This window comes from Sus scrofa, chromosome 14, assembly GCF_000003025.6.
Source record: "Sus scrofa isolate TJ Tabasco breed Duroc chromosome 14, Sscrofa11.1, whole genome shotgun sequence".
Taxonomy (NCBI): domain Eukaryota; kingdom Metazoa; phylum Chordata; class Mammalia; order Artiodactyla; family Suidae; genus Sus; species Sus scrofa.
This window is the reverse complement of record NC_010456.5, coordinates 136,274,175-136,298,869: the sequence shown is the minus strand read 5'-3', so window position 1 is coordinate 136,298,869 and position 24,695 is coordinate 136,274,175. Positions and strand designations below refer to the sequence as shown.

General features: G+C 50.6%; 1 protein-coding gene across 1 annotated transcript in view; it reads right to left on the bottom strand.

Annotated features, from left to right (window-relative positions):
- The window catches only part of DOCK1 (dedicator of cytokinesis 1), a 545,742-nt gene that overhangs the window by 446,619 nt on the left and 74,428 nt on the right, over nt 1–24,695 (bottom strand). The window contains 9 exon segments of the mRNA XM_021072613.1: nt 4,131–4,157; nt 4,160–4,255; nt 9,877–10,019; nt 13,731–13,803; nt 15,450–15,585; nt 16,227–16,308; nt 18,298–18,455; nt 19,569–19,704; nt 24,340–24,488. Of these exon segments, the coding sequence (XP_020928272.1) occupies nt 4,131–4,157; nt 4,160–4,255; nt 9,877–10,019; nt 13,731–13,803; nt 15,450–15,585; nt 16,227–16,308; nt 18,298–18,455; nt 19,569–19,704; nt 24,340–24,488 (1,000 nt within the window).

Sequence of the window (24,695 nt, the reverse complement as noted above, 5' to 3'; positions counted from 1 at the left end):
CGGGGCTGTGGTTGCTGATGCTGACCCTGGAGCAGTCGAGGAGGATGGAGCATGAGGCCAAGGGCAGGAGGAAGGGCTGCCGGTCCAGGACCTGTCCCTGGTTAGCTGGGTGACCTCACGTAAGTGACTAAACCTCCCAGACCACACACCACTCAACGGCCTTATGGATAAGGCGTCGTGGTCCATACAATCTCTCCTTCCAACAACTCTATCGAAGCACCAAAGCCATAATCAAAAATGGCTACAAGGGAGTTCCTGCTGTGGCTCAGCTGAAACGAACTCCACTGGTACCCGTGAGAATGCAGGTTCGATCCCTGGCCTCGCTCAGTGGGTTACGTATCTGGCATTGCTGTGAGCTGTGGTGTAGGTCGCAGACGCAGCTCAGATCCTGTGTTGCTGTGGCTGTGGTGTAGGCCAGGAGCTGCAGTTCCAATTCAACCCCTAGCCAGAGAACCTCGGGTGTCTCGAGTGCGGCCCTAAAGAGTAAAAAAGAAAAAAGGGGCGGGGGGGGGCTACAAGAGGAGTTCCCTGATGGCCCAGGGGTTAAGGATTCAGCATTGTTACCACTGTGGCTCTGGTTCCATCCCTGGCCTGGGAACTTCTACATGCCATATGTGCAGCCAAACAAACAAACAACAAAAGTGGCGGGGGGGCGGGGCGCTACACGGCGTCATCTGGGCCTCCTCAGCCTGAGAAGCAGCATGTGCTGGGGCAGGAGGTAGCTGAACCCCAGGCTCCCCTTTTCCTGCTGGCCTCAAGATAGTAACTCCAGCCCAAAAGTAAGACGGTGTTTATAGACGGGCAGTCACGAGGGGTCTCAGGGCTACAGCGTTCTCATTCGGGAGAGGGAGGAGCTGGAAGTAGACACGCGGGGCTGGGGGCGCCTTCATCCCCGCCAGGATCCTTCATGAGGACTCCGGGACTTCCAGTGGGTCGTGAACGGGGAGGGGCATGGGAGATGGGGTGACACAGCCGGCTGGCCCCCAGCGCAAAGGAGATGCACGTCTCCAGAACGTGCAGGTGACAAGAAAGACAAGGCTCAGGTCCTGCCAAGCTGGAGGCAGGGGTCTGAGGGGACACGCCCTCAAGCCGTCTCCCCCGCCAAGGGTAAGAGGTGGTGCCCATGGCCTCCCAGCGGGCACTCAGCCAGAGAACGTGGGTGACTCACCCAAGCCAGGCTTGCTCCCTAGAGGAGCCCCAACCCTCGACCGAGCACACGGAACAAGCCAGAACAGCAGTCAGCTATGCAGATTCCCATGACTCATGATTATGAGCCGATGTGAGAGGTTTAGACTTCTTAGGTCCATCAGTTACAAGGGACACAACCAGTGCGAACGAGACGGTTCCCAGGTTTCCCTTTGCACACCAGGGCCTCCTGAGGTCATCGGAGATAAATGCGTGTTAATAACCTTATCCCCATCTACAAGCCTGCGTCTCACATCCCACTAGGAAGCCAAATTAATTAGCTGCATAGAGAAGACTTGATTCAGACAAGCAACACATGTTCTCCGCCCTCTCTTTTCTTTCTTTCCTTCTTTTCTTTTCTTTTTTTTTTTGTCTTTTTAGGGCATATGGAAGTTCCCAGGCTAGGGGTCTAATCAAAACTACAACTTCCAGCCAACAACCACAGCCACGGTAACACCAAATCCAAGCCACATCTGCGACCTACACCAAGCTCACGGCAACACCAGATCCTTAACCCACTGAGAGAGGCCAGGGATCGAACTCCCATCCTCGTGGATACTGGCTGGGTTCATTAACCACTGAGCCACGACGGGAACTCCACACAACTTCTTTTTTCTTTTTCTTTCCTTTTTTTTTTTTTTTTTTTTTGGCGGGAGGGGGGAGCTGTGCCCCAGAAATTTCTGGGCCAAGGGTCAAACCCGAGCCATAGCAGTGACCCAAGCCACAGCAGCGGTGACAACACCTAGTTCTTAACCACGAGGCCACCAGGAAGTCCTCACAGTTTCTTAAATGTGCTGAATGTCAGGCTTGCCTCCTGCACAGAGGAGCTGCCAGGATTCGGTGTAACCGGTGTCAGATGACTTTCCTATTGATTGAACAGTCGACAATGGCCCACAGCAGCCCTGAAAGGCAGTGGGAGGAGAGAGAGCATGTCTCTAAAATGCCCTAAAATAAACAAGGCGCTAAGTGACCACAGGTGCTCGGAGTGACCAGCTCTCCCTGTGCAGACACAGCAAAGCCCTGCCGCTGGAAGCTGCAGGAAGCATCAACCACGGGGTGGCTTGGCCCCACTTCCACCCCTCATTAGCCGTGTGATTTTAGGCTGTGGCTTCATCTTGATGGGAATTAGTTCAACACCAATGCAGGCTTCCAAGATCCTTCCGTGGCTCAAGCCGGATTATTAATGGGAGCATTTTTGGCAAACCACAAAGTATCCCACAGATGTCAAGGATAAAGAGTAACGTGCATCCCAAGATCTCAAGACAATCAAATCAGATGATTAATATGAATGTTCTTTGAAAACTGAAAAGTCACATGTAAATATCAGAGATGAACCCAAACATGGGCTGCCGCTCTCTGTTTAACAAGCTTAAAACCCGGGCCTGGGCCGGGGTTCACTCATGTTGTGACTAATGCACAGAGAGCGGGTGCCACGTGGAAATACCACGGGCGCCGTCCACAGAATCCACGTGTTCGCCAAGCTTGCGTGGGGCTGTCCCTCCCTGCTCCTCCCGCCTTCTCTGATCAGATGTCTCTCCAGACAGCTGGTGTGCGTCCATCTCTCCCACACGACCCTGCAGGCGGGAGAGGCTGACCCCTCCCAGAGGTCCCGGTGGCCGACGTGCCTCAACCACCACCCTGGCCCACTGCTGTCAGGGTCCCCAGGGGACCTGAGCAGTCCAGGCGGGATGACCCTCAGCCTCCTGTGTGGAAACACTGGGTGGAAAGCATTCTGTCTTCTTCAGGACGCTGGGGTGTGGGCAGAAGACGGGAGCCAGCAAGCCCTGTCCCCAGAGGATGAGGACACTACACAAAGGGTGCAGCGCGGCAGAGCCCTGCAGAGAACCAGAGCAGTGGTCCAGGCTGCCCGGCAGCAGGCTCTGTCCCTGCTCCTCAGCCGCATGGCCCACAGCCAGCCTCAGGGTGCAGCCACTTGCGTTTGGCCTTGTGTTTTCTGTGATTTATACCCAAAGCACCCTAACTCCCACCCACTCTCTAAGTAGGAACTATCATTATTCTTATTCTTCGGATGAGAAAACCACAGCTAAGAGAGGTTGGCTAACTTCCCAGAGCCACGGCGGGGCAAGGGGGAGACTCAAGGCCAAAGGCCGGACGACAGCCTGCACTTTCACCCCTGGGGCCAGAAGGCGGGGTCCGAGGCTACTGTGGCGAAGAGACATTTAACCCATAACCTACCCAAAGGGCGGTTTTCAAAGCCTGGAACAGAATGGGGTGTATTTACCTAAAGTCCCAGATCACTGACCTGCTGTCCTAGGCTCCTAAGATGGGCCCGGGAGCATCACCGCAAACCTACGTTATCAGCGTAGAGATGTCACCTTGGTCCTCCCTCGTCATGAGTCCGACGCTCAGAGCCTAAGAGTGAATTCTGCACGGCTCTGGAAACCGGCCCCTTCCCAGTCACCCTCCGTGCCCCAACGGCCACCCGAGCGGGTGCGCTCAGTCCTTTCGGGCAGGGGTAGCGGATGTGAAACATCCACGCTGCCTCATCCACGTGGGCAGAAGAACCCTGCGGGGACCGTAGGCACAAGAGAACGTGGCACGGCAGTGGGCCTACTTAGGAGGCGGCAGGTGCGTTTCCCCCGCTGGCGACACAGCCCATCTCAAGGCCTCGGGGCCGGGTTCCCAGCAGATGCTCACCCCAACTCTCGTGCTGTTACTGAACTGCCAGGGGTCACGCCACACCAGCCCTCCTGCGTTACTGTGACCAAGAGACCCTCCTCCCGTGCGCCTGAACCCAGGGGTCAGCTGCCAGGCGGGCCGCAGCCCCGGCCTGCAAGGACCCAGCGCCACGCTGGGCTTCACCCCAAACCTCTGCTCGCCTGAGCTCCCACACGAACGGCCCTCCTCGAGGCCGGCTACGCGACTCCCCCGACGCGGACCTGCCCCAGCCCGGGCTCAGAGGGGCTGCGGGAACCCATCCTCACCAGGCATGATGACCTCCGGAACCCCGTCTTGCGAGCCACGGCGGTGGTCCTGTCCACGAGGTGAGGAAAGTCTTTCCTAATCTGATGGATGTCTCCCGGGAGCAATTTCAGGGTCACCCACAGACCTGGAAGGACAGGCAGCGGAGAGTCAGGTCCCACCTTGTACACTGTGAATATCGTGTGCCTCTCTGGGAGTTTTCAGGAGGTTCCGTTGGGGCGCAGCGGAAAGGAACTGGACGAGTGTCCGTGAGGACCCAGGTTCGAGCCCTGCCCCCCCCCCCAGTGGGTGAAGGATCCAGCGTGGCTGCGAGCTGCGGTGCAGGTCAGAGATGTGGCTCGGATCCTGCGTTGCTGTGGCTGTGGCTTAGGCCGGCAGCTGTAGCTCTGACTTGACTCCCAGCCTGGAGCTCCCACCTGCTACAGGTGCGGCCCCTAAAAAATAAATAAACAAATAAATGAACATGGATAGAAGTTTTCACAAAAACAATTTTGACGAATGAGCAGCTTTTTAAGGGTTTTTTTTTTTTTTTTGTCTTTTTGTCTTTTTTCTTTTTTAGGGCCTCAGGGCATATGGAGGTTCCCAGGCTAAGGGGTGAATCGGAACCGTAGCCGCCGGCCTAGGCCACAGTCACAGCAACACCAGATCTGAGCGGCGTCTGTGACCTACACCATAACTCATGGATACACTGATCCTTAACCCACTGAGCAAGGCCAGGGATCAAACCTACGTCCTCATGGATATTAGTCAGATTCATTCTGCTGCGCCACAATGGGAACTCCAGATTTTTATTAGAGTTGTTTTACAATGCTGTACAGTAACGTGGCCCAGTCACTCACACACACACACACACACACACACACACACACACACACACACACACCCTTCCTTATATTATCTGCCATCATGGTCTATCCCAAGAGAATGAGAAGCTTTTAATACAACGCCTTAAAAGAAAGCATGGGTATGGAATTCCTGTCGTGGCTCAGCAGTAACGAACCCCACTAGTATCCATGAGGACGTGGGTTCAATCCCTGGCCTCACTCAGTGGGTTAAGGATCTGGCGTTGCTGTGGCTGTGGTGTAGGCTGGCAGCTACAGCTCTGAGTAGACCCTTAGCCTGGGAATGTGCATATGCTGCGGATACAGCCCTCAAAGGCCAAAAAAAAAGAAAAAGAAAAAAGCAAGCAAGCAGGGGTGGATGAGCAAGGGAGGAGGGGCCGGGGGAAGGTGCCTGACACAGGGGAGCGGCCGCATCTGAAGAGCTGAGATGCGACGCCCACACGGAGCAGCCTAACACGTGCTATTTACGTGTTACCTCTGCCTGCACCCGTGACTGTTTTGCGCTGATACACATTTAAGATAAATGAGAAGGCAGCATTTTTCTGGGAGTGGACTGAGAAGACTACCATTTTCTGGGCTCCGAAGGGTGACAGCAGAGGAAAATTTGGGAGGTAAATTCGAAGCTTTGTGAACCCATAAACGTACCCAGGGCAACTGCACCTGCCCTGGATGCAGTTCTGCACCCACGCTCTGCAGAAGGGGAGCCACACATCATGGGCCGTGGGCCACCCACGGGCAACCTTTGGGCCACCCACACTGGGCCGGCGGCAATCGGGGCAGCCCCGACCCCATTCCCCAATGTCACAGCAAAGGAGGGACAAAAACCCTGGCCACGGCCCAGCTCCTTTCTCTGAGGGGGAAAAAGACTTTCAAACCCTCTAAACAAGACTCAAGGATGCCTACAAGAAGCAAGGTGACCTGCCAGCCCCTGTGAGCCCTGTGTGCCCGGCCACAAAGCTGACTCATTTCGTATCAAATACTCCTGGAGCAGCCATCAAACAGTAAGAGGGAAGAACAAGCCAAAGCAAGCTGACAACAAAATCACAGTCAGGAGACCAAGCAGTGTCTTCAGCCCTTTCCGTGGTTTTCAAGGACAGCGCCTCCCTCCTGGGGGATAGGGAGGTTGTCCCCGTCCCGGGGCAGGTCGGGGTCTCCATCGTTGAGACCTGGGGGCCTGGCCTGCCTGCTCCCGCTCACTAGCTCTGCGGGACCCCACCTGCCCATCTGAACATGACAGTACCTGCTCTCACTTACACGACTACCGTGTGAGTGTGCGCGGGCACATGTGTGCGTCTGTCCAGCTGGCCCGCCTCTGGATATGTGCTCCTGGGGACCACTCCCCACTGCCCAGCTCAGCACCCTGCCCTCAGGACAACCTCGGCTGCACCGAGCAAACATGTCGATGGAACCCTAAACTAGGCTGAAGCCTGCAGACAGTCCGAGGAGACAGGCCGTGTCCCCCTCGGTCTCCTCCCCTGCTCCTGACTGCGATGTGGTGGGGCACCCCTGAGGGAAGCGGGGGGCCACACCAGGCAAGGCCCCACCAACCTGGCAGCCAGCTCTGTGCTGCATTCAAGGGCCGTGGCCCTCAGCTCTCCCTGCAATGCACTGCGAGGGTCCTGGACAAAGTCACTCCGTCACGTCCGTTTCCGGGCCACCCTGAGCTAGGGACGTGACTCGAGGGCCTGCGGGTTCAGGAAGACACCAGCGGTCCCTCTGGAAACAGCCAACATTCTTGCGACTTAGTTCTCACTCTGACCTGAGGGCACCCCTTCTCCCCCCACCAGGAGTGGAATGAATTGGGGTCGCCTGGCATCAGCCCGTCTCTGTGACACGAGCCTTGGCTATGGGTCACGAAGAGTCACAGAGGCGGGGCCTTGGGCCCTCTTTCCAAGCAAATTCCTGCGGGCCTGCTACCAATCACCACTTTTCCAGAGTGACTCTGGAATAAATGTTTATCAAAACTCTGATGACTTTTCGAGGAGAGCTGGAGGGCCTGGGGCCCCGCCCGAGAGTGGCTCCGATCAAACAGCTTAAAGTGGACCTCCCCATGCTTTTCAATTAAAGTGCACATTGGGAGGGCTGGGAATCCACGAGAAGACGGCCCTGGGTCAGCGGAGAATGCTCTGCCTACAGAGGCCACGATTCATTAACATTTTGGGTTGGGTTGGAGTTTTTGTTGTGCTGTTGTTTTCCAGAGAAAGGGGTGGTGGATGGCAAAAGAAAGTCAAGGGTCTCTTTAGAGCCACAGGAGCAGCTAATTCCTATAGAAAATTCTTCAGGCTTGATTCACACACTCCCTTAGAACAACGGGAAATGAATCACGACAATTGTCTCCTGACTGTCTAGTGACATAAGCTAACGAGACAATGAAACAGGTCTGTGCAGTTCCCATTGTGGCGCAGCGGAAACGAGCTCGGCTAGTATCCATGAGGATGCAGGTTCGATCCCTGGCCTCGATCAGTGGGTTAAGGATCCGGTGTTGCCGTGAGCTGTGGTGTAGGTCGCAGACCCAGCTCAGATCCCATGTTGCTGTGGCTGTGGCATACGCTGGCAGCTACAGCTCCAATTCGACCCCTAGCCTGGGAACCTCCATATGCCACAGGTGCGGCCCTTAAAAAAAAAGAACCAGGTCTAGTCCCCTAAGTTCTGTAGTTAAGTCGGGCTCAAACCAGGGGCTGAGACCTGGATTTTCCCAGTGATGCTAAAAGCAGCCTCAGGTCAGAACGATTCTGAAGGTAACTTCCCTTGGGCTCGGGGTTGGTGCTTCAGTAAGCCCTGTTTCCTGGCAGCCCTCCTGGCCAGCGGAGTGCCAGCTGTCACCAGCCCGAGGTGATTGATTCATTGCCTCTGCCAACAGAAGGTCAGCTGCTGGGAAACTTGTCAGCGTGGGGTTAGAAACGATGACTGCAAAGCCGGGAGGAGAAATCCCCAAGATTACAAAACAGAGGGGGTCGGTCTGCACAGCGGAGCCCCTTTCTCAGGGGCAGGGGTGGGGGAGCCCCGGAAAACGGTGTGGCAGAGGTCGGGTCACCACATCAGCGAGGGGAAACCAGCCAGAGGAAGCGCCCGTGAGGAGGTGGGTTTCTCATCAACTCTGGGCTCTCTCCAAACATTTCACTGCATCCTTGTCAGTCTTCGCTCATCCAGGAGGCCGGCTCTCAGCAGGGCTCACAAAGGCGATCAGCAAGAAAACCCTGCTGGGCTGTATATTCATCAGGGACAGTGGGGACCCAGCCTCATCCAACACTGCGAGCTCCTCCTCATCAGCTTCGCCGCCGCCACCACCACCAGCACCCCCAGCGTCACCATTATCATCCTCATCAGTATCACTGTTATCAGCATCATCATCACCACCGCTGCCATCATCATCAGCCATCACCATTTCCAACACTCTCACAACCACCATCATCAGGGGCACCACCATCATCAGGAGCACCGGTACCACCATCATCAGGGGCACCGGTACCACCATCACCAGGGGTACCAGTACCACCATCATCAGGGTACCAGTACCCACCATCAGGGTACCAGTCCGCCATCATCAGGGTACCAGTACCACCATTCATCAGGGGTACCGGTACCACCATCATCAGGGGCACCGGTACCACCATTCATCAGGGGTACCGGTACCACCATTCACCAGGGGTACCGTACCACCATCACCAGGGGTACCAGTACCACCATCATCAGGGGCACCAGTACCACCATCATCAGGGGCACCAGTACCACCATCATCAGGGGCACCAGTACCACCATTCACCAGGGGTACCAGTACCACCATCATCAGGGGCACCAGTACCACCATCATCAGGGGCACCAGTACCACCATCATCAGGGGCACCAGTACCACCATCATCAGGGGTACCAGTACCACCATCATCAGGGGTACCAGTACCACCATCACAGGGGACCACCATCATCAGGGGGGTACCAATCATCAGGGCACCAGTACCACATCATCAGGGCACCAGTACCACCATCATCAGGGGCACCAGTACCACCATCATCAGGGCACCGTACCACCATCATCAGGGGCACCAGTACCACCCCCCCCCCCCACCCCCCCACCCATCCACCACCCAGCACCAGTACCACCACCACACCATACCACCATCATCAGGGACCAGTACCACCATCATCCACCCCATCCACCCATCACCACCGCCACCATCCAGGGGTACCAGTCCACCATCAACCATCCACCATCAGGGGTACCAGTACCACCACCATCATCAGGGGTACCAGTGCCACCATCATCAGGGGTACCAGTCCACCATCATCAGGGGTACCAGTGCCACCATCATCAGGGACCAGTACCCATCATCAGGGGTACCAGTACCACCATCATCCATCCACCATCACAGGGTACCAGTCCACCATCATCAGGACCAGTCCACCATCATCAGGGACCAGTACCCCACCATCAGTACCTCCACCACCACAGGTACCAGTGCCACCATCATCAGGGGTACCAGTGCCACCATCATCATCAGGGGTACCAGTGCCACCATCATCATCAGGGGTACCAGTACCACCATCAGGGGTACCAGTGCCACCATTCATCAGGGGTACCAGTACCACCACCATCATCAGGAGTACCAGTACCACCATGGCCACCACCATCCCCATCAGTATCACTGTCATCACCACCATCAACATCCTCACCACCACCACCACCATCACCACCACATGGTTGTCACCATCATCAGCATCATCCATCCCCATTTTCATCATCACCCCCACCCCCACCATCACCACCACTGTCATCATCACGTCACTCTCATCAATCTGCACCGCCATCACCACCACCGTCACGAGTATCATCAAACTAAATTCAAGCACACGGCACTGCCCCCCGATCACGTAAACGGACATTAGAGCAACGAAACGGTACAATACATACCCTGGCCCTTGTGGTTGACTTCTTTGGCAGCGATGACTTTGTTTATAACAGTCTGAAGGAAATCGTTCTCCCCTGCCACCCTGGGTGAGAAACGGGGTGACATGTTCAGAGGCTTGTGTCGAAGGGCGTCGTCCAACGCGAGCCTGGAGGGCACGGGACGACCAAGACCACAGGAGACAAAGGGGCACCGAGACCCGGAGGTCACGGGAACAAGGGCACACAAGAGACCATCACCACCGAGTGCGAGAGCGTCATCATGAGTCGACGCACGACAAAGGACAAGGATAGGTGACAAGGGAGACACAGGGAAGAGCATTGATCAGGAAAATGCTGCATCACACAGGAGAAGTAAAGCAAACGAGGGTGACCCGATCCCCAGAGACACACATGCGCCAGGGCGCCACTCCTGTCCCTCAGGCAGTTTTGTTTTCTGGCTGCACCCGCGGCACAGGGAAGTTCCCGGGCCAGGGGGGCATCTGGGCTGCAGCTGTGACCTACGCCACAGCCGTGGCCATGCCAGATCTGTAGCCCACTGTGCCGGGCTAGGGGTCAAACCCGACCGGAGCTGCCGCAGTCGGATTCTTAACCCACTGTGCCACAGCGGGACTCCTGTCAGATAACTTTTAAAAAGGGAAGGTATCTTAAAATAACGAGGGCAGCTTTGGGTCCCAAGGAATGCTTATGACCATTTCTTTGAATAATTCTTGACCCAGGCATAGGTAAGGGGCGAGTGCTTTGAAGGGAAAAACAAAATCAGACAATAAAAAGACCCCTCTGACCGAACTGCTAAAGAAGCTTGGGGAGCACACACTCTACTCTCTGAGACGAGGTACTCGGTGTAGCCGAGAACAGTTAAATGTGGAAAGAATGGGACCAACTTCAGAGCACACAACTACCAGGTCTGAAAAGTAAAACTGGGACACCATCGGGAACATAAACCATCAGTGCTGTGCGGACTCGTGGATCCGGAGCTTTTAATAGAAGCCACACCAGGACCAAAGAATAAATACAAACAGGTGACATGTGCAAAGAGAAACCCCAGGGAGCAGAGCCAGGCACGAGAGCTCGTGAGCAAGAAAGGATACGTCACGGACATAGGGGTTAAAATTACTTCTGGAGGAGGTCCTGTCGTGGCGCAGTGGTTAACGAATCCGACTAGGAACCATGAGGTTGCGGGTTCGATCCCTGGCCTTGCTCAGTGGGTTGGGGATCCGGCGTTGCCGTGAGCTGTGGTGTAGGTTGCAGATGTGGCTTGGATCCCGCGTAACTGTGGCTGTGGTTAAGCCGGTGGCTACAGCTCCGATTCGACCCCTAGCTGGGAATCTCCACATGCCACGGGAGCAGCCCTAGAAAAGGCAAAAAGACAATCAATAAAATAAAAATAAAAAATAAAATAAAATAAAATTACTTCTGGAAACAAGGACAAGTGCTATTTGTCACTCGAGCCCACATTACTCCAAGAGCTGAGGCTGTTTTAATTTACTTGAGCAAGTTAACAGAGAGAGAGAGAGAGAAATGAACACTGTGCTTCCTGCCCTAAAACTTATCCTGTGATATCATAAATCAGTTCTAATGGAGCGAAAAATGGGTTCATTAGCCCGGCATTTCCCAAAGAACTAGTTTCCCTGCTCCTTTGGCTTTTTTCAAATCATGCTTCTCTGTGGTTTCACACACGGAAAGTATTAATCTGTGTATCAGTCTTCCTTTAACGGAGCAAGGAGTCACAAATTACGACGAGCTGAACATGGATCATATTTTTAAGGTGGACATTTCACCAAAGGGCAGAAAAAGACGGCAGAAAATATGCCCTCTGGAGGCGCTCAGCAGGCATCCCAGGGAAATTGAGGTTAGTGATTCTAAAACTAACAGCCACCCCCCTCGCTTTTCAAACCACAACCCAGGCGGGTTTTTTTTTCCCTTGACTTTTCCCCGAAGACATTAGGAGGCAACAGGTAATTTCAACACAGTGGTCCACTGGGGACCATCAGGAAAGGCGGCGGTCTAACACCGAAAACGGCATTCAGATTAGCCCTGGGCTGCATGTTTCTTCTCATGCACGGCTGGACCCTAGCATTTTAGAATGATGTATTTTATGTACTCCCTCAAAGTCTGCCCATGTTCAAGATGATATTCCCCTTGTTTACAGAAGAAACTTCCAGATTCTGCAGAACTGAGCCCCCTTTGTAACTGTCCTCACCAGGCAGGCATGCAAAGCACCAGGCTCCAACAAAAAGAGCCGTGACCACAGAAACGCACGCTGTCTGCACCGACCCACGTGGCAGCCACGAGCCACCTGCAGTGCGGAAGGCTTCCAATGGGACTCGTGTGATGGAAGAACTAAATATTTAAGTTTCAGGAATTTAAAGAGCCACATGTAGCTAGTGGCTCCCACGTCAGACAGAGGAATACAGCTAAAGCAATGAGGCCACAAAAAGCCTTTGCCTCCAGTCGTGTGGTGAGAAACAAAACACTGCACCCCAATTTCAAGCACACGAATGCAGGGTTTTCTGTTGTTCTCATGTCGAGGGGAGTGTAAAAATTCCTACCGAGCCACAGTTCCGGATGCTCTCACACCGGATTCCAGGCCTGCCAAGAAACCCACTCCATTCCCCCTTGAATGAGTGGTCCTCAAGCCTCGGGCTGGGGGGGGCATTCCATCTGGCAGAACCAGGGGTGCAGAAGGACACCGAGCTCACAGCTCCTGCGGCACCCCCGCCCAGGACAGGAGTCTCCCCAGCTCCCAGTAGGGTCACCAGACGCCGCACGCCCTCAGCCAATACCCGAAAGCAACACAAACTGTCTAAAACGCAATTCGGTTTCAACCTGGAACCACGTAGGGAGAAAGAGAAATGAGGAGAAAGGACAGAATGCCAGGCCCTACGCCAGGTCGTTCTCACTCGACTTGTCACTTGGTCTTCTAAGATTTCACAGGCACAGGAGAAAGCCGCCGCTGGCAATTAACCTAAAGCGCTCCAACTCCCCTCCTCTCTCTGCCTCCGTCTAAGGTGTTCGGGTGCCCTTGAAGGGACCACAGCGCCGTATTCAGCTGCCTCCCGGCTTTCACCTCCAGGGAAATAACACCAAGTCTTTCAACCTTTTCCACGGGATCTACCTTCAAATCAGAGAATCGATTTAATGCATCTCCTCCAAGGGCTTTGCGAGCTGCCACACCTCTCTACGGACGTCAGGTCAGAACTAGACAAACCATAAAAGCAGCAGAGCACCGACATCGTCCACCCTAAACAACACACAGACAGCAAAATCCCCTGTGCGACTTCTCACCTGACACAAGAATTCACTTTCCTTGTGTGTGGGTTTGTTTGTTTTTTTTCCGCTTAAAAACAGCAACTTCCTGTGAGGAAGCTGAAAGTCTTGTGTTTTGAAAATGTGAACAGCTACTAGAATAAATCAATTATGTCAAGAGACATTCCTGCTCAGGGTAGAACTGTAATTCTGCATGTTCCACGTGGTGCGGCACTTCGGGGATCACATCTAAACATCTTCTGCTGGCAAGAAAATAAACTTTTTCTCTTTGGGTAGCGCCCGTGCCGTGTGGAAGTTCCCCAGGCCAGGGATCGAACCTGCGCCCCAGCAGCGACCTGACCTGCTGCAGTGACAATACCAGGCTGGCACCTGTGGACCCTTAACCCCTGTGCCACAGGGGAACTCCAAGACCATAAATTTTAACCTGGGTTTCCTGCGACTACAAAAATGTCGTGCCCTATAAGCAGCAGCTAAATAGATGTTTTAAAATAATTCCTATTTGTGTGGAATCTAAAAACTTTATAAAGGCAATTATTACAAAACATACATTTTCCACATGCTATCTGGTAAGTCTTTTGCTCCATACTTACGGCTGAAACGGGATGAAATGCTGTTTGTCTTCGTCATCGACTTTTCCATTTATGATATCAGTCACGTCCATCACTGGGGACAAGAAAAGAGATGGTTCTGCTTAAACGCCATCATCGTAGAAAAGGAACCAAGGAACATCAGCACGTCTTGTGACAAAACAACACGCAGAACGTGTCTGCTGGAACCTTTTCATATTCAAGTTTAGTTTCATGTTTGAAAGACAAATTAAGTTATCTGAAAACGCTGGCCCGAAGGGGGCTGAGACTTAAACAGCAAAGTTCCACTGAATAACTCCCTTGGCCTGGTATCTGATTGGGACTGATTGAAATGCACGTGGCAAGAGAACTTTGTGCGGCGATGATAAAAGTCTATCCCAAGGAGCCTCTAGAATGGGGCGAGTGTGATGGAGGAACTGAATCTTTACTTTGATTTCATCCACTTACGCCCTGGGTGGCAGAGGGCCCAGGCCCACGCACTGTTCTGGAGCCTCAAACCTGTCACTGCGTGGTCCCCGAATGCGGAAACAGGAAATCATGTGGCTATGGTTCAGCCACCCCAGGCTGGCACCTGTGGACCCTGTTTCACAAAACACTTGACAGAAAACTGTCACATCCATCGACAGTGCAGCTGAGGAAACTCGGCTCAAAGACACAAAGACTCTGCCCACCTCTGGGAGCTAGAAAGTCTCCACCCCAGCTCTGCCCAACACAGTGAGAAACCCCCCAAAACAGCCCTAGGGGCGCTGGACAGGTTCTCCATCTCTGCTCAGCCTCCACACCTGACTTCTAAGTGAGCAACAGGCTCACTTATTTCCTTTTACACAATCCCGTCCCTAAGGATGTATATATGTTTAAAAGGTGGGACTTCCCGTTGCAGCTCAGTGGTCATGAACCCGACTAGTATCCATGAGGATGCAGGTTCCATCCCTGGCCTTCCTCAGTGGGTTAAGGATCTGGCATTATCGTGAGCTGTGGTCTAGGTCACAGATGCAACTCAGATCTGGTATTGCTGTGGCTGTGGTGTAGGCCGGCAGCTGCAGCTCTAACTTGACCCCTAGCCTGGGAACTTCCATATGCCACAGGCGCAGCCCTAAAGAAAGCGTCTGATCTTTGATTTATTTATTGTCTTTTTTTTTTTTTTTTTTTTTTTTGTCTTTTGTCTTTTTAGGGCTGCACCGAGCTCCCCAGATTGTTGTCGAATACACTCTGGGCTGCAAACTGCCGCGTTAGACTGTTTCCCTTTTGTGCTCAAAAGCGCACATCCCAGGATGAAAGGCACTCCCTCGGCCGCAGCTGGAAGGTGGGAAGTGTTCAAGCAGAAAACCCAGGTCTCTGCTTCGTGTCTATAGCAACACACCTGCGCTACAGCTCTAGGAACGCCAGGCGCTCTGGGATTAACACAGGGGGGTCAGAGATCACTGCCCCCTCGACCCCTCTGCCCTCGCCCCACAGCTCAATTTTGCTTTGAACCTAAAATGGCTCTAAAAGCCAAATGCATTTCAAAGGGTTCACAGGGAAACAAAACTGGAGTTCCGCTGGAGCTCACGGCTCCTGAGCTGGCTGTCACCTTGAACCCGCACAGAGAAGAACTCAGATTTTTTTTTTCTCTCTTGCTGAAAAGCTTATGAGTCAAGCGGCCCCCTGTCCAAGGGGGACATCAGCTCGTGTTCACAGCGAATGCGAGGACCCCGAAAGGCTGAAGGGAGGGAAACGGATTACCGGCCACCCCGAAAGGCCGCCGCAGGCCTGACGTCAGCTTCCTGGTGTGGTTGTCCCTCAGCTCCATGCGACCCACGCGGACGATCTGACACACGAAACTGATTTTCTCCCTTTTCAGGTCTTTGCTTCCGAGGTCCTAGAAACACGAATTTCCGTAAATTATTGTGGAGAACCATTACTCAAGGCAGGTTCAATGGAGACAGACCCTGAAAAGATGGATGGTCAACCAGTTTTTAGCAGGTGACTAAGCTATTCACACGACAGAAAGGGGCTGAACCACAACAGTCAATGAGCATTAAATGAACTTAAGACCCAAGTGTAAGAGGCCTGCTCAAAGGCAATGGAGCCACCTTTGTCAGGGACCCTGAGGATTCTGAGCAGTTATGTTATCATAGCCAATTACCAAGTGTTACAGGCATCTCAAGGACCCACAGCTGACAGTGATGAGAAGGGAGGGGGGTTCCCGTTGTGACTCAACTAGCATCCATGAGGACATGGGTTGGATCCCTGGCCTCGCTCAGTGGGTCAAGGATCCGGCATTGTCGTGAGTTGTGGTGTAGGTCGCAGATGCGGCTCGCATCCCGCTCTGCTGTGGCTGTGGTGTAGGTCAGCGGCTACCGCTCCAATTGACCCCTAGCCTGGGAACCTCCATATGCGGCCGGCGCAATCCTAAAAAGACAAATTAAAAAAAAAAAAAGAAAAGAGGTTGGGGGGGGGTCATTAAAACCAGTCACTAGAATGGTGAGCAAGTCAACAGAACATCCTGGAGGTACTTACAGTGAAAACAGCTCGCAAATTATGTAATCTGTCTATATCCTTAGGCAGTCCTGAACTTGACCAGCGAACCAGGTAGTTTTCACTTGAAAAAAGAAAATCAAAGCAAAGTAATTTTCCAAATAGAACAGAGTAACAAGCATATATCCGCTCTTTTAATTAATACCACGGAAGCCCATTATACAGACGACAATGTGGGTTCAGACAGAGCAACAATATCGGAGTTGCTTCTCCATTAACACATAAGCAATCTCCATACAAGACAGTAATTAAGGACCGCCTTACAAAATGCTTAAAGTTTTAATTTTGGATGTCCAGGGTTATAACTGCAAAGGAACTATTTGCAAATGGCAGTTCAACGTTTGTTAATTTTTTAACCACTTTTTAAATTTGAGTGCAGTAATTTACCATGTTGCGTTCGCTTGAGGTATGCAGCAAAGTGATTTCATTATACATATATATCTCTTCTTTTTCAGATTCTTTTCCATTATAGGTTATTACAGGATATTGAATGTAGTTCCCTGAGCTCTACAGTAGGTCCTTTTTGTTTATTTTATACACAGTAGCCTGCGTAATGTTGAAGGTTTATTTATGTATTTATTTTAGTACTCAAGGAATTATTGCATTTATAGTTGTACAATGATTATCACAATCCAATTTTATAGGATTTCCACCCCATGTTGAAGATTTATTACTAAAAGCATTTCCTTCATTTGGAATAACTAGAGTCTCAAAGTCACCATTCATTCATTTACAGCATCAAGTAAAACTACATGACATTTCCAGCCTGACACAAATCAAATGTGACCTAAGAACACATATTAAATCTATGTCAAGAAGAAATAAAGTTCTTATCAGAAGTGGGAATGAAGCTTGCTCTGTTTCCTATCATATACGAAGCTGTTAAATCTTGAATAATATGAGTGAAGATTCTGGAGTTTTAAACACACACACAGTTTAAACCAATCTCTTTCCGAAGAGGCAAAGAGAACGTTACACTGAGAAACAAAAGCAAGACCTGGGAAAAGACATTCTAATGACATTCTGTCATTAGAAATGACAGAAATGGCAGAGATGGGATTTATAATATTTTATTCAACAAATATTAACTGAAAGCCTTTATGTAGCAGGCACCGTTCTGGACACTGTAACCCAACCAATCTTCTTGGAGAAATAACAGCAGATCAAAGGTCCAGGAATGACACGCACAGAGAACAAAAGCTTGAAAAAGCAAAATTAAGACAAGAGTGATATTCTAAATCAACTATACTTCAATAAAACTTTGAAAAAGGAATAATGCCATTTGCAGCAACATGGATGCAACTAGAGATTCTCATACTAAGTGAAATAAGTCAGAAACAGAAAGACAAATACCATATGATATCACTTATATGTGGAATCTAATATGCAGCACAAATGAACCTACCTACAGAAACAAACTCACGGAACAGACTGGTGGTTGCTAAGGGGAGGGAGGATGGGGTGGGAGGGATGGGGAGTTTGGGGTTAATAGATGCAAAGTATTACATTTAGAATGGATAAACCACAGGGACCCACTGTACAGCACAGGGAACTGTATCCAATCTCCTGGGACAGACTATAACGGAAAATAATACACACGTAAGAGAATGTAACATATGTTTATAGATATACACACACACGTTAATATATATGGTATCTATGCATGTATGTGTGTGTGACTGAATCACTTTGCTGTATGTATAGCAGAAATTGTCACAACACGGTAAATCAACTGCACTTTAATCAAAATTCTTAATGAACAAAGACGAGTGATATTGGAAGGCTCAACCAACAAAAATTCCTACGAGGACAACACAAGAAGCATGACTTCAATTTTCAGTGGCCAGGTTCTTAAAACCTTTCGAGACTAAAACCTCCCAATCCGACACGCAGGGAGGCTGACCCTGGCCCGGAGCGCAGCAGCTCGGGAGAAGACTGACCGGCTGCTCACCCCAGGGTGCCCTGGGAGGTGAGACGCCGGGGTGGCTCTGATGCCGTTTTCTCAAAACCATAACCAAAGAGAGCGAGTCAGCAGCCAGGGAAGGTCACTGACCTGAGGAATTTGGAGTCCACGGGGTCATAGAGCGACATGAGCACTTCGGCTTCTTCTCCGATTTTACAAACCACATTTTTGAGGTTGACAAACAAGGCCAGAGAAGGGGTGGCGGCAAATTTCGCTTGTCTGTTAATGTCTATGTTCTGCTTTTGAGACTGTGAGTGGCAGCGGTACAAGGAAACAGAAAGTCCACGTTAGCGGCATTCATGACTCGCCCTTGCTGGGTTCACTCCCTACCGAATAGAAAACCAAGCCCAACGAGCTGCACTAAGCTGGCAGAGCCCGTGGTGCAGTGCTGTCCTTGTCCTCATGCGCCATCTCAACACATGCACGCACTCAGCTGAAAAATAACAGTACCCCGTGCCGTGGCCCTAGCCCCTTAACTGGGTGTTTTCATCAAAGGAACCGAACATTCAGGGGTCCACCAACGAATCAGAGTGGAGACCACAGGCGTAGCTGCTTGTTTCACTTTTGGTTCTCCCAGGAGATCAAACCCTCCGAAGGCATCTCTATTTTATTCATCATTATGGTCTCAGTACCTGGCACACAGGAGATGTTCAAGAAACACTTGCGGAGTGAATGGATGTCTCTGTCAGCCAATCGAGTTCTGAATATGGACTACACACATGTAAGGCCACGGAAGATGAAAACGGTCCCTAAAACATGTGTTCCGTGTCCGCCTCGAGGATAGAACATGTCCCTTTCCTACTACGCCCATCAGAGAGGAAATGCAGAATCAAGCATTGTTTCCCCTGAGCTGAGACCCCAAAGTCAAGGTCAGTAAAATCGGCCCCGACAAGGAATGAGCTCCTTTCAGGTGATCAGCAGCAGGTTTTGAGGTTGGGCTCCATGCCATCCACACGCTGCATGAAATATACTGTGGAGCCGCGACTTTTCTGGACCTTCTTAGTGCAAATTCTGGGCTTCACTATTGATGTTTTACTAAAGTAAACTGCTGGAGTTCCCGCTGGAGCACAGCAGCAACGCATCCAACTAGAAACCATGAGGCCGCAGGTTCGATCCCTGGCCTCGCTCCGTGGGTTATCGTGAGCTGTGATATAGGTCACAGGTGTGGCTCGGATCCTGCGTTGCTGTGGCTGTGGTGTAGGCTGGCGGCTACAGCTCTGATTCCACCCCTAGCCTGGGAATGTCCATATGCCGTGAGTGGGGCCCTAAAAAGCAAAAAAAAAAAAATTTAAATAAAGTGAGCTGCTACTGAAACTATACAGTCCACATGCAAATGGCATGCTACACAGAGGTGAACTTACTTTTTCCTCTTGTAATCGTTCCTCCACTTGTTTCGAAGCTATTTCATGAGCTCTGAAAAGACTAATCGTGCTAGTGAGTTCTGGATCTAAAATGTTGCCATCTTCATCTCTCACCACCAAGTCCAAATCAAGGATTCTAGAACAACAAGAATTCAGAACCTCACAACCGAAGAGCCTCGAATTCTCAAACTTCCGCTCCAGCAACGGAGCAAAGGACGACATCATAGAAAGTCAGGTTGCTCCCACAATATTAGGGGATGTAATCCTACAAGGTCATTTTCTTTCTTTTTTTTTTTTTTGCTATTTCTTGGGCCGCTCCGCGGCATATGGAGATTCCCAGGCTAGGGGTTGAATCGGAGCTGTAGCCACTGGCCTACGCCAGAACCACAGCAATGCGGGATCCGAGCCGCGTCTGCAACCTACACCACAGCTCACGGCAACACCGTATCGTTAACCCACTGAGCAAGGCAGGGACCGAACCAGCAACCTCATGGTTCCTAGTCAGATTCGTTATCCACTGCGCCACGACGGGAACTCCAAGGTCATTTTCTTTACCTTAAAATGTATTCCCTAAGAGGTTAAAAATAAAAAAAGGATTTAATTTTTTTTCTCCATTGCCATGGTGACTTTGTCTTACAGACCTACAAAGCCCAAAATGAAATATGTAATATTAGTACATTACTAATTACTTTCTTTTTTTTTTTTTTTTTTTGGTCTTTTTGCCTTTTCTAGGGCCACACCCGCGGCATATGGAGGTTCCCAGGCTAGGGGTCGAATCGGAGCTATAGCCGCCCCCCCTACGCCAGAGCCACAGCAACACAGGATCTGAGCCGTGTCTGGGACTACACCACAGCTCATGGCAATGCCGGATCCTCCACCCACTGAACAAGGCCAGGGATCGAACCTGCAACCTCATGGTTCCTAGTCAGATTCGTTACCCACTGCGCCACGACAGGAACGCCAGTATATTACTAATTACTACACGAACAGTATGGGCAGTCTAAAGCACACACATGCTATATATATACAGGGATGTGGGTATGTATTGGGGTGTGTATATACGAATGTGTGTGCACGCGTGTGTGGGCAGGCACATGCACACCCATAAACCCACATACAGAACTAGTGGCAGGAGGGAGTTCGGAAGGAGGAAAAGCTGGAGCAGAGGCACACCCGCCACTCCATTTACCCACCACGTTTCTGGAAAGGTCCACACTACTTTCCTTCCATGGAGCGTCAGTTCTAATCCTTTAATTAGCCCATCAGAAAGCATGTGATAACGACGGTCTATTGTGTTTCCGCTCGGAACATATGGACGGTATCCACAACGGTGTTAAGCAACTTTCTGGCCAGATGGCTAAACACAGTCGCCAACTTAAAACCCAAGCAGCATCTGGTTAATCAATCTGTCCTTCTGTATCTGGAAATGTTTTTTGGCAACATTCTTTCCGTCTCCCCAAACCCAACCATATTGTTCGGTGATTTTTGCCTCCACTTTTATTTAAAGAATAAACAAAGGCAATTATATAAGGAAACCACGAGCTGTGCCACGGTGGAGTGTTCTGGTTTTCTTTTAATAAGGTATGAGCATCTTAACCACAGATGTCTTATACTTTGCCTCTGGGGTTTTTTCTTCCTGCTATTAACAAGTTTATAGAAGCAGGAAAGCTTTAATTTTTTTTAACCATACGACAGAGGAAAACATCTTTTGAAATAAAAGTAAGTTTCAATTAAACAATGTCTCTAACAGTTACAAGTTTAAGAGGAAGGATGACCTGGCAATAAGACTCCATCCAAACTAATCTCTGACTTCCCTGAAGGTCACACACCTTAAGGCTTCCTCTGAGTCTGACGTCGACAAGGTTAGCTTTGTGAGCTCTGCTGGACCATGGCACCGTTTGTGTAAGGCAATCACAGAAGCCTCATCTTTTTTTCCCTTTTAATATATATTGAGTGAATTTACTGATGGTGAAGCAGGACCACCCGGGCCTGTCAGCAGCACCAGGGTAAAGAGGCTTTTAAACAAACAGAGCTTTTCGTTCTGCATGAAAACAGCCTCCGTGGCTGCAACGACTATGAGATACCTCAAGAGGAACAGAAAGACATTTTTGTAAAGCCTTCTGACTCTAACAGAATTCTCCAATGAGGAAATGGCCCTCCCTCTACAGACCACTGCTCCTTCCCTGGAAGGAGTTAGTGCTGGTGTGGATGGAGTCAAGGCTAATAAGCAGAATCAGTCTTGAGGTGGGCAGGGCTAGTGCTGGAGAGGGCGGAGTCCATGCTAATGAGCAGAATCAGTCTTGAGGTGGGCAGGGCTAGTGCTGGAGTGGGCGGAGTCCATGCTAATGAGCAGAGTCAGTCTTGAGGTGGGCAGAGCCAGTGCTGGAGTGGTGGAGTCAATGCTAATAAGCGGGGTCAGTTCTGAGGTGGGCAGGGCCAATGCTGATGTGGGTGGAATAGATGCTGTTTAGGGTGGTGAGAAGGGATTCCCTTCTGGTGTGGGCAGAGCCTGTGCTGGTGTCAGCAAACCCACAAAGCACCTGGCTTTAGGACTGGCTAGAAGTTCCTGCAGACCCCACAGAAGCGTGCTGAGAAGCAGAGGCATGGGTACCTGGGTCTCTGCCACAGGAAGGCTCTCTCAAGGTCTGCACATTCTGTGCAGGGCTCTCAGCTGGTTCTGAATCCAGAGTGGGCTTCCACTGTGAAGGTGCAGTGTAACAGCGTTAGAGACTCTAACACCATTAGAAACTAATTTCGTGGAAGCCCAAGGCACCTTTGAGGATGGAGGTGAAATTACACACAAAATCGTGTATGTGTGTTATGTACATGTGTTTTCCTAGAGAGATGGATTTAATCACATTCTCAAATGTCTCCCCATTTGAAAATCTGACTTTCCGCACTATGATTTTATTTTTTATTATTTTGTTTTCTGAGAAAGGAACTAGAAAGATAAGCACAGAGCATTAGGCTTTAGAGAAGTTGTGGCATGGACTTGAGTTCCTCAGGCAAAAAATTGTCTTGTTATGGATTGCATTTCCTATCAAAGTAGTAAATTACATTTGGAAATGCTTCCTTTCTTAACTAGATTGTTCCATGACATAATGTATTTTGGTTGCTTCCCGGAGCCAAATTAAGCAGGTGGTTTCTGGACATAAGTTCAAAACATGTATACTCCAATAGAAAATAAAGTCAAAGCTCCAAAAGTTTCCTTTTTTTTAGGCAGGTGGTCTTGAAATGGGTTTCACTGAAATAGTGTCTAACATTGTATACCCAGAAGTCTCTGGCTTTCTGGCAAAAAGAAAAATAAAAGCCTTCTGCAGTAGCCTTCCTCCTTCAATATTGTACCTTACTAATTAATAATGCAGCTTCCAGAAAGTTTTCACACTTGAAAATCTGAATTACTAGAAAACAAAACAGTTATAATCCTGATTTTGCAAAACAGTTCTCTGGTTTTTCCCGGGCTCCCTTCAGCTGAATGGCTGGGGGCAAACCTCTCCTATTCTCTCAGCTTCCTCTTCTAATGTGTAAAACAAGTGGTGGTGGGGGGGACTAAACCAGTAGTTTCTTGGTCTGCGTCCATCGTGGCCCAACTCTACTTTGAAAAACTGGGACCTCAGAGTTCCCATTATGGCTCAGGGGAAATGAATCCGACGAGTATCCATGAGGATGCAGGTTCGATCCCTAGCCCCGCTCAGTGGGTCAGGGATCCAGTGTTGCCTGAGCTGTGGTATCGGTCGCAGACTCGGCTCGGACCCTGCATGGCTGTGGCTGTGGGGTAGGCCAGCAGCGGTAGCTCCAATTGGACCCCTCGCCTAGGAACTTCCATATGCCTTGGGTGTGACCCTAAAAAGCAAACAAACAAACTAACAAAAAATACAAAACAAAACCTGGGACCTCTCACCAGCATTCTAGACATCAGCCATCAGAATCTAAAGGAGTGGGTTCCAGCATCCTGTATTAGGAACGCTTTCCAAGCGATTCCGATACAGACCAGTATGTGGGAACCCTACGGCCAGATCCTTTGGAGAGCTTCCTGCAGCTCTGACGTTAGACGAACAGTCAAGCAGTTATCCAGTGCGAAAGGGTGTGGCCTCATTCTGGTTATAGAACCGGGGAGAATGGAGGTGACTGTAGCTCATTTCCTTTCAACATCGGAAACTCTACCCCTAGAACACGCAGTTCTCTGGGAGACTGAGCGCTCCGCTGCTGGAGGCATTTAGGCAGAGCTGGGCGGGGCCCGCTGTGGACGGGAACTTTGGCATGAGACACCCCCTGTCAAACAAAGAGGTCTCCTTCATAGCTGAAATTCAGATTTTGAGCTGGCTGTAGTTTTGCTTGCCAAATCCGTCCTCCCTACACTGGGGACAAGGTTCAGGTGCCCTGGGATGTCCCTTCCCACTTTGGGAATGTAGGAAGCCACAGAAAGAAACTTGGTGCTTGTCCCTGCACAGGAGACCCCCAAGTCAGGACTGGGGGTTGACTGTCTGCAGAAAGGAAATGCCCCTTGTCGGGGGTCACTGCGGGGTCTCCCCTGGAAGAGCTACCACACAAGTTACCTTGGGCTGAGCTTCGTTCAACGACTCAGAAAACGCCTGCTTTTCAAGATCCACTAGAAATACCTCATCTTCTTTTAAAAATGAAAACTGTGCCATTATTTGGATGGCAGAAATTTTGCTTTATCGTTAGATAGGCTTTGCGTCTCCTCAAGGCTTAGGGTGATGTTATTATATGGGATAATTTAAGCATGAAATCATCTTTCACAAAACCAAACCTGTTTCCGTAATCAATTTTGGCAGTGACTTTCTTCTTCAGTTCTTTGAGCTCATCCTGAGGCAGAGTTCCAGAGAGAATTTGCGATCGCCACTCAATAAGGTCGTAGATCATGTGTCGGACGCTTCGAAACATCTCCCTGTTATCTTGCTGGATGGGAGGAGGGACAACGGGTGAGCTTTTGATTTAAAAGAGCATTGCAGGATTCCCCCAAATAGACATCTCTGTGTTTATACAAAGGATTCAATGAATGCCAAATTAGAAATGTTTTTAACAGGAAACTGAACACAGGATACGGAATTTGGTTCCCATCACACAGGAAAAGATTGACAGGATACAAAGTTAAGGTACAATCCA